At 41.8% G+C, this 12,411-nt stretch overlaps 1 protein-coding gene across 1 annotated transcript in view; it reads left to right on the top strand.

The window, feature by feature from the left end:
- The window catches only part of PKDCC (protein kinase domain containing, cytoplasmic), a 37,966-nt gene that overhangs the window by 13,904 nt on the left and 11,651 nt on the right, over positions 1-12,411 (top strand). Inside the window, exons 2-5 of the mRNA XM_074864846.1 lie at positions 1,912-2,034; positions 5,098-5,369; positions 8,807-8,886; positions 9,732-9,839. Coding sequence (XP_074720947.1) covers positions 1,912-2,034; positions 5,098-5,369; positions 8,807-8,886; positions 9,732-9,839 — 583 coding nt within the window. The remainder of the gene's footprint in view (positions 1-1,911; positions 2,035-5,097; positions 5,370-8,806; positions 8,887-9,731; positions 9,840-12,411) is intronic.

Raw genomic sequence — 12,411 nt, 5'->3', positions numbered from 1 at the left:
TCAGCCTGGCTGCTTCTGCAGGGCCTTGTCCGAGTCCCCTCAGCTCAGAGGAGACCCCCATCATCTTCCCTGAGCTTTTTAGAACTGAAAGAGGTTTGAAAAGTCAGATGACTCAGGACAAGGCAGTAGAGGAGTAGCAGCAAAGCATTTTTTAATGCTGCATTTTCACACAGCCGCTTTAACTGTATTGTTTATTTGACTGGGGGCAGAGATTACATTTAATTTTATTTCATGTGCATGCTGTTCTGGCTGGAAAGTTGCAATCAGATCCTTATCAGGCTCATTTAACTGCCTCTCTGCCAGGGCTTGGCAGGGAGTTTGTAAAAGTCTGTCCTCCAGCCCTGTCAGACATTGTCCCGCTCCATATAAAGCAAGATATCTCTTCTCCACAGTCTTTAAATATTCTTCTTCTGAAATTATTTGTGCAAGTGGAAATTAATCATTCAAATGTCCTTGGAAAGCAAATACAAGAAGGAGCTGCAGCGTGTCTGAAATTGCCATTTAAATGCTTTTGAATTGAAGAAGCTACTGACAGATAGTATTTTGGAGTATTTGCCCTTCTTTAATGATACTGCACACAAAAGTCTATCAAGTATACTGAGAGGCAATTTCTGGCTGGAAAAAGATGAGTTTGGGCATTTCAATTGCTTTTCAAGCTCCCGTGTCATTGAAATACACATTGCCACTCAATGCACAAACAGTAGTCCTATGGGCAATGTCACTAAAAGCTATTTTGTGATGTCTTTTAAGCAGAAAATCAGTCTTATTTAGCCAGGTATTGCGTAGGCTAAACTAATTTTTCTCAGATAGAATTCTGTTTCTGCATTCATGGATATTTTAAATTTATTTTTTTTTTCTTAAACATTTGTGGTGGATTGACCCTGGCTGGATGCCAGGTGCCCACCAAAGCTGCTCTATCACTCCCCTCCTCAGCTGGACAGGGGAGAGAAAATATAACAAAAGGCTTGTGAGTCAAGACAAAGGCAGTGAGATCACTCAGCAGTTACCATCATGGACAAAACAGACTCAACTTGGGGAAAAATTAATTTATTACCAATCAAATCAGAGTAGGATAATGAGAAATAAACCCAAATCTTAAAAACACCTTCCCCCCACACTTCCCTTCTTCCCAGGCTCAACTTCACTCCTGATTTCTCTACCTCCTCACCCCAAGCGGTGCAGGGGCAAAAGGAATGGGGGTTGTGGTCAGTTCATTACACATTGTTTCTGCTGCTCCTTTCTTCTCAGGGGGAGGACTCCTCACACTCTTGTCCTGCTCCAGCGTGGGGTCCCTCCCATGGGAGACAGTCCTCCATGAACTTCAACCTGAGTCCTTTCCATGGCTGCAGTTCTTCATGAACTGCTCCAGCGTGGGAGCAGTTTCTCTCACATGTTCTCACTCCTCTCTTCTGACTGCTGCTGTGTTGTACAGGCTTTTTTTCCCCCCCTTCTTAAATATGTTATCCCAGAGGCGCTACCACCATGGCCGATGGGCTCAGCCTTGGCCAGCGGTGGGTCTGTCTTGGAGCCAGCTGGCATTCGCTCGATCAGATATGGGGGAAGCTTCTAGCAGCTTCTCACAGAAGCCACCCCTGTAAGCCCCCCCACTACCTTGCCGTACAAACCCAATACAACATTAACTGAGATAAGATCCTGTACAGAAGGTTATGCAGGGGGCACCTCACTGGCCTTGTGCTGTATGATGCCCACAAGAGGCTCTGCTAGCTAATTTGGGAGTTTCAAGGGAGTGTTCCTCAAATGAGAGGACACAAAAGCTATTGATGGCGACATACAATGTGTAGAGCTCAGAGCCTTATAAGAAATGCTTACTTTGCACCTCATCCACAGAGAAATGTAAAAGCATGCTGAGATACATTACACTGATATTGCCTGGTCATGATTTTTTTTCAGCTCTATGGCTATTGCTACCAAGATAGCAATGACATCCCAGACACACTGACGACCATCACTGAACTAGGCTCGCCTTTAGAGATGATTCAGCTTTTACAGACTTCCTGGGAAGACAGATTTCGAGTGAGTAACAACTGTTTTAAAAGGACTTCTAAGAGAGTGATGAATACAAAATAGCATCAAGCATGAACCAGGGGTTATGTACTATGCAGTGCAATTCACATTTATTAAACATTTGCTTTGCATATGATTACACCTTGGTTTAGAAACAACATTTAGCGCTCCCTTTCTGCAGGTGTTTACGATACTGTACGATTTTGTCTGTCATTGTAGCTGGTTATATGCTCTTTACATGATATCTTCAAACATTTCTTACTTGTGGAAGCTTAAGGCACAGGTTTTTTGACGTTGAGCATTGTGCTCTGCAACTGGGATTTAAACAATAGAAGGATGTTAGGTTTCTCTCCTGATCCTTATCATAGGTTGGTTTTAGAATTGTTTTCTACTGCTTCATGCTCTGTTCATCTGTTACTAAATGTACACCAATCTCAAACCTGGGTTGACCACGGCATTGGCAATTTACCAAGGTCACACTTAATTTGTCCAAAATGAAGCCAGACTGCAGCAATGCTTTGATCAAGACAGCGCTGTATCACTCAGTGTATATTGGGATGTGTTGTTGGCTGAGGTTAACTCCCTAAGACGTTGCAAGGCAGCAGCAGTGTTCATCTAAACCACTTTGGATTGCATAGCTACATCTGTACCAGAAAATTAAAAGTGTGCCTGACTGATCTCAGAGACGAACCAGCAAGTTGCAGCCCACATCTGTGCTATAGAATTCTTGCACGCTCTGAAGGTGGCAGGCTGCACACAGGATGCCCATTGGAAATGATTCCTGGGTCGTGCTGCCTTCTGGATTGCGTCTGGGGATTGTGCAGGAGAACAGCCTTGGCCCCGGTCAGACCCGGGCCAGAGACCATGCTAGCAAGTGTGCGTGTGGGATCAAGTTTCTGTGCCCAGGAATGTTCCTTGGCAGAGTTTATTTTACTAATATAGATGGAGCAAGTATGTTCCTGCTGCTAAGCTTCAGCTCCCTTTTCCTGAAAGAAGTACGCTCTTAATAAGCAGTAGAACGGTATTTGTCACAGCTCCCGAAATACAGGACCTGTCTTCAGCACGTCTCACCCAGGGAATGCAAACAACGAACTGTGATGGCAACTGCATACAAAGTAAATGACCAAGAGATAGATTATGGGTAATAAACAGGGAAGTTTCCTTCCAGCATGGATATTTCTGAGTGAGCAATTGCAAGGGGAGATGAAGAAGAATTGGATGAAGGTGCTGAGCTGATTTACAGAGGTGGAATTACCTATGAAACATTCCTGTGACTGCTGTAATGAGGTCTTAGATAATGTCATGCTCATCAGCTTGTCTAGGATGCAACCAACGCTGAGAAGGAGGAAGTAAAATCATATCTTCTTGACAAGTGAGACTTGTTTGTGGTCCAGTCCTGAAATCAGATGTGTAAATATTTGATCTTATTCCTACAAATAATAATTTCCTTGTGTTGAAGGACTTGGCAGTAAGCTTGCTCCCCGGATCAGCACTACTATGCTCAGCAGAGGTGTGTGATACTGAGCAAAGCCTTCATCTGTGTGCTTAAAGCTTGTGGTCCAGGGACGTTTGCAGTCCCAGCCTGACAGCAGGCCCAGAGGGCAGCAGCCCATTGGGGTTGTCACAGAAGTTTCCAGCACAGGAGCAGGGGCTTGTTGGCATTTGAGAAAAGGCAATAATTTCAGATGACAACCTATGTTTTTATTCAACCTAAATTCTGGGTTCATTGGCAATTGAAGATACGTGTACTATAGGTTAGTTTGGGCGGGATGTGCCTTTTATATACAGCATATTGTGGGATGGCACATACACGAATCCTGTGTCCTTCCAGAGGAAGGAAGGGTGGTCAACTCTGGCGTCCCGTAACTGGGCCTGTGTTCATCGGCACCTACAGGCACCTCCATGTGAACTGTAGTATCCATTAAGTAGGATATGTTCTAGTCTGGTCAAGAAAGGAAATGATTATAGAAGTGCAAGGTAGTCCTAATGTCCTACAGGCGAAGGGTCTGTGAGGGATAACTTCAGACATGCTCAGCTTTCTTATGAAGGACGCACTTAGGTTCTTCCCTGAGTATACCATTTATGCCCCGAGACTGAGTCTGGATTTGACTACTTCAATGCACGTGGCCTTAACAGTGTATTTTAACAGAAAACAAAGATTATGTATAAACAATAAAAAGCTTGCTAGACTGAATAAGACCTGTTATTAATTTAATACATAGAATAAAAATTCCAGCATTTAACTGTGTTCATATTAATGCTACATTTACATTAATACATTACATAGTGGACTCTAAAGGAATGCACAAATTGAAAACAGTACTTTGGTAAGGGGGCTGAGTTCAACATTCATCGAGTTTGCTGCCTAGTAATAGTTACTCAAGTTTCTAACCTGCAATTGAAAAGTGCAGCATCAGCACAGAGCTCCCACCCCAGCCTCCAAGTGCCACATGAAGGTCCACCAGGGTAGACGGACATATACACTTACCCTGAGGCACTGCAAAGAGTTACAGAGGAACTGTGGAGCTCCTCTTTCTGGGAATTTGCTTCTTTCTCCCCTGGAAAAAGGCAAATGTAAGAGGAACCAGTGGAAAAAAAAATTATAAAAGCAGTCAAAAGGTGGGATCAGTACAGAGGCAATACAGACACTGTCTGCTGTTGGAGCTCCAGGCGTGGGCGCAGAGCAGTTGGGCCAGAACTTCCAGACCTGGAGTTTGTAAAAGAGCAGAATCAGGCTGCGTGGTCAAGGCCTGTGCGTAATGTGTTATTAAAACTTAATGCTTTTATTTCTATTAAAAGCAAGAGCTTTGCTTCAAGAGCAATGAGCTTTGCTTCAAGAATAGTGTGGGAAAGCACTGGTAAAGAAGCTTATTTTTGTTTCAAGTCTCTAAGGGTTTTGCAATCAACTATGTTAATCCTATGAAAAATACCTTAGTTGCAGGATTCAGTTTTAAGAATAAGTTATAACACATTAAGTCATGTATTTATGAACATATCTTCAGCTAAAGTGGTTTCATTTATATACTTTGTGCTGAGAAAATAATGCAAGGTACCTGCGTTTTTGCATTTCAGATATGTCTCAGCTTAGTTCGGCTTCTGCATTATTTGGCTCACTCTCCGCTTGGCTCTGTGACATTACTGGATTTTCGCCCTCGGCAGTTTGTGATTGTGGATGGGGAACTGAAGGTGACGGATCTGGATGATGCCAGCATTGAGGAGAGCTCTTGCACCAGTAACAGTGACTGCTTCATGGAATTCCCCGCGAGGAACTTCACCCTGCCCTGTTCGGTTGAGGGACGGTGTCAGAGTATGAACGAAAAGAGGAATCTCTACAACGCCTACAGGTACATGGTCAAATAAGGTGAAAGAGAATTGAAAGTGGGCACAAAAAGTCTCCAGCATCCTTTATAGTTACTCACATCAACGAGTACATATTGTCTCAGAACCGTTAACCAAGAGTAAGTGAAGCCATGAATAATTATTTCATTTGTGAAAATAACAGCATTTATAACTTTGGAAATGTTTTGCGTGCTTTGAGTGTGATTCACCCCTCAGTCTAATTTTACATTGGCTTAATCCCACTGAATTCTTCACACAAGTAGAGAGTTTCACAGTAGTGAAACAGAGGTGCCTGTGGAGATGCGGGCCCACTGGCTCTGTGATGAGACGATTCAGGCAGCTCTTCTTTGGTGTGAGTTAAGAGGAGTCATCTCATGTTTTTCACCACTGGCTGAGCAAAAGGCTGGCTTTGGACGCAGAGTTAGAGCTCAACTCTCATCCTGCACTGTGGCTCAATGCTCCCTGCCTCACTAGAGCCTGCCGTGGTAGGGTTATAACAGACACGTCCATCTTCCAAATTTGATTTTAATGGTTTCTTCGAACTTACAGTGGAGTCCTTCTGGGCGATGGCTTTGTGTTTGTGGTGTCAGCTCTCCCTCGTTGGCCATCACTCCCCTCCGAGGGCTGTGTGGGATGCTGGGAGAGCCATGTCACTGCTTTCCAGGGAGGCAGTAGCTGATGCTCAATGCCGTGCTCCTCCTGCCACCGCTGCTTCGGCTGACCACTGCTGCTTCGGCTGATGGGTGCCGCTGGGGCAGGCGGCCGCCTTGTCTGATCCAGATAGGAGGATGGAGGATCTCAAAGCAATGCCATAATGGTGTGCTTATTTCTTAGACTTCCCTTTCAAGTATCATGCCATTCACTGCCTGCCAGACCACAGCGAGGAGAGGCTGCTCCAAAGAGAGTCTTCTGCTTTGGTCCCAGGGTGCTCACCAGCATATGTGTTGCATTAGCTGACCACACTGAAATGGGCTGCACCACATGACAGCCATCTGCAGTTGTGCAGTGCAGCTTTGAGTGTGTCCTGCAAAATTTTCCGTTTCCATTTGCTTGGCTTAAAGATCTTGCTTAGCTTGCTAGCTTTTGGTTAAGACTGTTTTACTTGTCTGGCTAAGAAACCTTTAATAGGCACTCATCCATCTTGGTCGTAAGTGGGGATATGTCTGTGGTGTGGTGGGCTTGCGGCAGGTTGCTGGTCTCACTGAAGGAAGCAATCTTTTGCTATTACAGTTCTTAATATTGCCTTGGAACCACGCACCAGTGTGTAGCACACGCACAGTGCCTCAGTGCTTTCAGACCCTGCTTTTGCTTAATTCGATAGAGACAGTGAGTTTTTGTTCAACAGCTGATTCATGCTATAGTAGGCTGCGACCACCCATGCTAGGTAGGGCTTTTGCAACAAACTCTGTGCACTTGTCTTGGAAGGCTAAATCCTCACTTCATTAAGGGTAGGCTACTAAATTTCATATTTTTGTGGATGCACTGTGTAGGAGTAGAGATCGCCCTCGGTAAAGGGTTGCTGGTGCTGTTTAGAAGTTAAAAGCAGCAATATGTCAAACAATGCATAAACCCCTTGTAATTTTAAAATATAACAGGCCCTAGCCTTGAAAGCGTAATTAGCCTATCTAGCTGGTTTGCTTATGAGGTAAATAATTAAATGAGAGAAAACATTTTGGAAAAAACTCTACAAGAACTGACCCATCTTGACTTTCATTTGACTTCTGTCACAAATGTGTCTCTATGGGTTTTCCTCCAAATGTTTGGAGGAACAATTTTCAAAGCACCAGACAGTTTTAAAAGCAAGAATAATTAATATTTTGAACTATTAACCAATGGCTGAGATGAATTCTTCATCATTGACAGTTCTTAAATTAAGATCAGATAGTTCTGAAAAAGAAAAAAGAAAGGAAAAACAAGGCTGTAGGAACAAATGTAAAAGGATCTGACAATGTGTGTTAATGCAGATCACAAGGCATGCCACTGGCCCTGGAATCAATGAACAGCAAATGTTCCTGCAATTAAGCTGTGCAGATGCCAGTGTCTCTACATGTCAGAATTTCACATGTGGGTGTTTGCATTAAAACAAGTCATCTATTTCTATAGCCGTGCAAAAACAGTAACGTCTATGACTCTCATCCATCCATCATTTAGCAAAGTAAATTTAGCTACTGAATTTTTGCAAAGAACTATTCACAATCAGTCAGACTCTGCTTTGTAGATAATCTCGAAGCAAAAAAAGTGAGGTAAAATTTACCAAAGTATTCATTACAGATGTGATGCTGCTCTTCAGACTTCTGTATGTATTTATACTGGCTGTTTCATAGTCATTGCTAAGAAAACCTACCTGGGGATAATCTCTCTTAGGAAAATCATAAATACTATTTTTGTAAGGGATGAAAAAGGGAGTTACAATTTCAGGGAAACATTCATTGTGTAAGCAGAATACGTCAGCCCAATAATACATGTGTCTGATCAAGTTTTGCTATCAGTAACTTAATTTTTTAATTTGTGCTTATGTAAGACGTCTGCTAGTCTCCCTCCTCAGCATGAGTCCCTGGAGGTTTATGTTTGACCATATGGTCTCTGTTTATGAAAAAGCATTTACTTTGCTTTGCAGGTTAGGTGTAAAGCAGGGCAATTTCCCAATTGTGTTCCTGTTCTGCTCATTACCTAATATTTATGTCTGATAGTTCTCTTTATATTGTCAGATCCTGAACTGTCCATCTCCATCTTAGGTTGCTATGACACTGAATTTGCAATAGGTTATAATATTGGCAGAGTAATAGAAATTTAAAGGAACAGTGCGAAAATTAAGTGTACTTAAAGTGATGGTAAAGGCATATTTTTTTTCTTCTGTAATTAAAAATGTTAAAATGGAGAATATACATCCATCAGTGACTATCTACATGAATGCATCTTGAATTTAGATAAATGATGAGAACAGAGAAGGCATTCTGAATTGCAGTGACATTAAAACAATAGAAGGCGGCTTTTTCCTGGCAATTCATTTGAAAGTCTTAAGAAAACTGCAGAAAATAAAATAATAGTAAATTATTTGAAATTAGCAGAAATTTGATTTATGCACTTTCAAGCTTTGAAAAAAACCGCAAGACTTGATGGCATCCTTTTAGTTTGTTGAAGTACAGACAACTTTGCAAATAGTCACAATCCATCGGGCTTCACAGCAAATTTCTGTATTAATGGAACATTTACATGTAGTTACAAGGCAGCCTTGTGTATAACAGCGTGGTCTAGGTATGCCAGACAGCTGTGTGAATAGTCTCAGCTATGTATTTATTTGACTATAGAATATCATTATATTTCCTGAATGGGTCAGTGATTTATAAGCAATAGGAATTTTATTCGTTATGTTGTTCAGAGTTACCAGACATTTGTAAATTCTTTTTTAAATTTTTCAATATGGGTTACTTTTCCATTGCAGGTTCTTTTTTACATATCTTCTTCCACACAGTGCTCCATCCTCACTGAGACCATTACTGGATAAGATAGTCAATGCAACAGGTAATTGCAATAAACATGGTAATGCTAAGTATTTCCTTTTTAAGGTGACTATCATGTCTGGGATGAGGAGAATGCTGCTTTTATGTTCACTGCAATAGAACCAGATTTTGTTTCTATCCAGGATAAAGTTTCCACAATACAGAGAAGGCAAGAATGGCCTCATATACCAGAGAAATCCCACTTTGAGATTTTTATCTAGGCTTCACAGACGTATTTACTTCCTCCTAACACCTCAGCACTGCAGTGAACTGCATCAGAATGCAATTCCTTGCAGGATCTGGAGGAACCCCTGACTCTGGCAGGGGGAATTTTAATGATTAAAACAGAATACCTCCCCATTGCCAATGGTACCAGTGGTGCTTAATACCTCAGAAGTCAGAGGCAAGTGACATTATCATAGATCTTTACTAATTACCAAGGTGGGGGCCTTTGGGATAAGAGTAGTTGCATGTGCCTGTAAATTTGATTTGAGGGGTTTTGGAGCATTGTTCTAGGAGTTTTATACCTTGTACTGTGTGTATTCAACGAGGAGTGCTGGGCTATAGCTAAGTAACAAGCAAAGGCTTTGGAGTTCCCTATATTGGCTAAAGTTTGTCTCTTGTTGGGAGCTCACTGCAGTGTTTTCTGCCAGGGTTTCCCAGCTGGACAAGCCTGCCTTTGACATGCCTGGCTCATGGCAGGTATGAAACCCAATTTGTAGTAACTCGTGGACTTCATGTCCACATCACAACAAACGTTGCAGAGCAGGGCGCCGCTGGGCTCTGATGCTCAGGGCTTTATTCGAATGCAACCTTGTTTTGTCATGTGCTCCTCATCTAACTCATTCTTTTCCTGTGCTTTTAAAGGAGAACTTCACTGGGGAATAGATGAGACAGCTGCTCAGCTAGAGAGAGTTTTGAATCTGTATAAGAGTGGAGAGTACCTACAGAACACAACCCGGATGCCGAAAGCTGGTAAAGTGGTCTTTCTCAAAACTTAAAATCAGAGATTTTGTTTTTGTTTTGAGGTTTGAAAGGGCAAACAGACAAAAGACTGGGTTCAGTGGCCCTTGAAATAATGCATGTGATTATCTGTTATCTGCTTATTCTTTCCTGGGAGCCTTCTGAAGCCCTCCTTACTAAATGAGGTAGTTGCGCATCCATAGGTGTGCGCAGGCTGTAATAGGGATAAGGAAATCCAATGGAGCATTGCTCTCTGTAGCAGATGTGCAGAAAATGTTTTTCATCACATCTACACACTTCTCTGCTGTTAGAGTGTCAGAACCTCCCCAAACATGAGTTGCAGACAATCTAATCAAGACGCTGTAGCCCTCTCTGGATTTCCTGGGACTTACTTATTTCTTGCTACATAAGCACTTCTAGATTGAAAAAATAAAATTTTTGCTTGCTTTGCAAAAGAAAAATAAGGTGTCCCTGAGCTGTCTGCTAGCAATAGAATAAAAAAGAAAAAAAAAAGGTGGGATGAAAATGAAGCTGCATAATAGTATCTTTTTCATAAAATCTCTGCAGCACCACAGGTATGTAAAATGCTATTTAAGCAGCTATGATACGGAGGGATGTGTATTCTTCCCGGAAGGATAGTTGGTGGAATTATACATGTCAAAGAAGATTATGTATGATGGAAATGACTGTTAAGTCTAACAATTGAAAAAGCTGTTTTGCAAATTATTTTTGTGTATGTACAGTATTCATGTCAAACTGTCAACATAATTGACTGCAAGTTGATAGGAAAATTATGGCTTTGCTGCAAAAGCTCAGTAAAGAGGGAAAGATGGGTTCTAAATGAAGATGAATGTTGGCACAGGGGGTTTGAAAGTTCAGTGAAGCATTTGCTCTGTGAAAGAGACATGGGAGCCAAATTCATTCCTGTCGTAGTGCTGTTAACCTCAAAGGGCCATGACACCAGGGATGAATTTGACCCACTTATCAGAATAATTCAATATTTATTTTGTTGTAAAATTGGCAGGAAGATTGTTGCAGGTGTTCATTTAACTTTCTAATTTTCAGCTTTTCATCACAATCTGTGCTGAGTGATGCCTGTCAACACAGCAAAATTATTTTCAGCAGTACAATCAATAGTACAAACACGTCCTTTGTTGAAGAAGTGCCAGGAGGGCTGAAGTTTTTCTGTGATGCTGGTTGATTCCAGATTTAACTGCCGTATCAAGACAAGATGAAGTTTTGTATTTTAGAGGGCTGTCATGTTTATAAAGAATCTCAGGGAGGGAAGCTTAGGACAGTGGTAGTAAATGTAACAGTGCAGGTTTCTACTAATATGGAGCAGAGCTCCATGTATATTTGGCTACTGTAATAATTACACTTTTTTGTGTTAGTTTAATTCCGTAGAGTTCTGGATAATATAACGCAGAATCCACTACCCATGTTCATGGTTAGTAACACCCTTCTGGTGCAAGGAGCCCTTTTTATTTGTAGGACAGTGCTCATGGACTTAGGCACTCTATAGCATGAACAAAGATGTTGAAAATCTGTAGATGCTTTGCGTAACATGTTTTGCCAGTCTACATTAAGGACCATGAGTGTGATATTGAATTACTTGATAGGAAAATGTTCTCAACCAATGGCAAGCCTGAGGAATCAGATATCTTGGTGGGAATTACACTTAGATGAGATGTGTTTTCAGACTTAGCTGCCACACCTTTAAGACGTGCAGGCCTGTTTCTTGTTTGTTCCAAGGCTACTTTAACCAAACAGAAAAGGTGTTGTAATTTATTTCTATTTTAAGGCTCCTTTTCCTTGCCAGAAAAGTATGAAGAAGTCATATTGTGAGGGTGCAAATCTGCCTACCTACCCATTCATATCACTTTTATTCCAAATATTCCTTCCTCAACTGGTATTTGTCTGGTAATACCATGCTAGAATTAATTTTTAATATTCTCAGTCCAAAGATTATGGAATTAGAAAGTATTAATTAGAAATTAACCAGAGATTATGGAATGGGAAATACCTCTGTGGTACAGTGAAGTTGCAGGAGGGGGTGACAGTGGTGCTGAAAGCGACTGGTGTCCAAGTGATCAACCTCTTCTGCTGTCAGGATGTTCCCAGCTGAGCTGGTGTCCTGACCTCTGAAATCAGGGCTGAACAGCTGAGCAGACAAATATTTTGTATAACTCTTGGTGGGTAGGAGATGAAGAGAGAAGGGTGAAAAGGCACAACTTGATACTTTCCCAGGCTGTCAGCTGAGATGCTGCTCTAGCCCTGTTTGGGGTCTAGGATGACACTGTGTTACTCTGAAAGCAAAGAAACATTTTTAAGACTATGGGATTTTAAAAAATCTTTTCTGCCTTACCCTACAGCATAATGAAAGTTCAAGGAGAGTGCTAGGTTAAGATAAAACTAGAGATGATGGTTTGCTTCTCAGGCTGGATCAGAGTTAATCAGAGCTTTGTGTTCATAGGGTGGTGTGCTGAGATTGAGCAGGCACAAGTTCGCATCGATTTTACTGCAGATGATGGAAATCTCACAAGGTGACTTGGCTCCCAGGACTTTTGCTCTCTCAAACAGTAGA

The sequence above is a fragment of the Strix uralensis genome, chromosome 3, assembly GCF_047716275.1.
Source record: "Strix uralensis isolate ZFMK-TIS-50842 chromosome 3, bStrUra1, whole genome shotgun sequence".
NCBI lineage: Eukaryota > Metazoa > Chordata > Aves > Strigiformes > Strigidae > Strix > Strix uralensis.
Note: the sequence above shows the minus strand (reverse complement) of the source record. Positions and strands in the feature narration are given on the sequence as shown.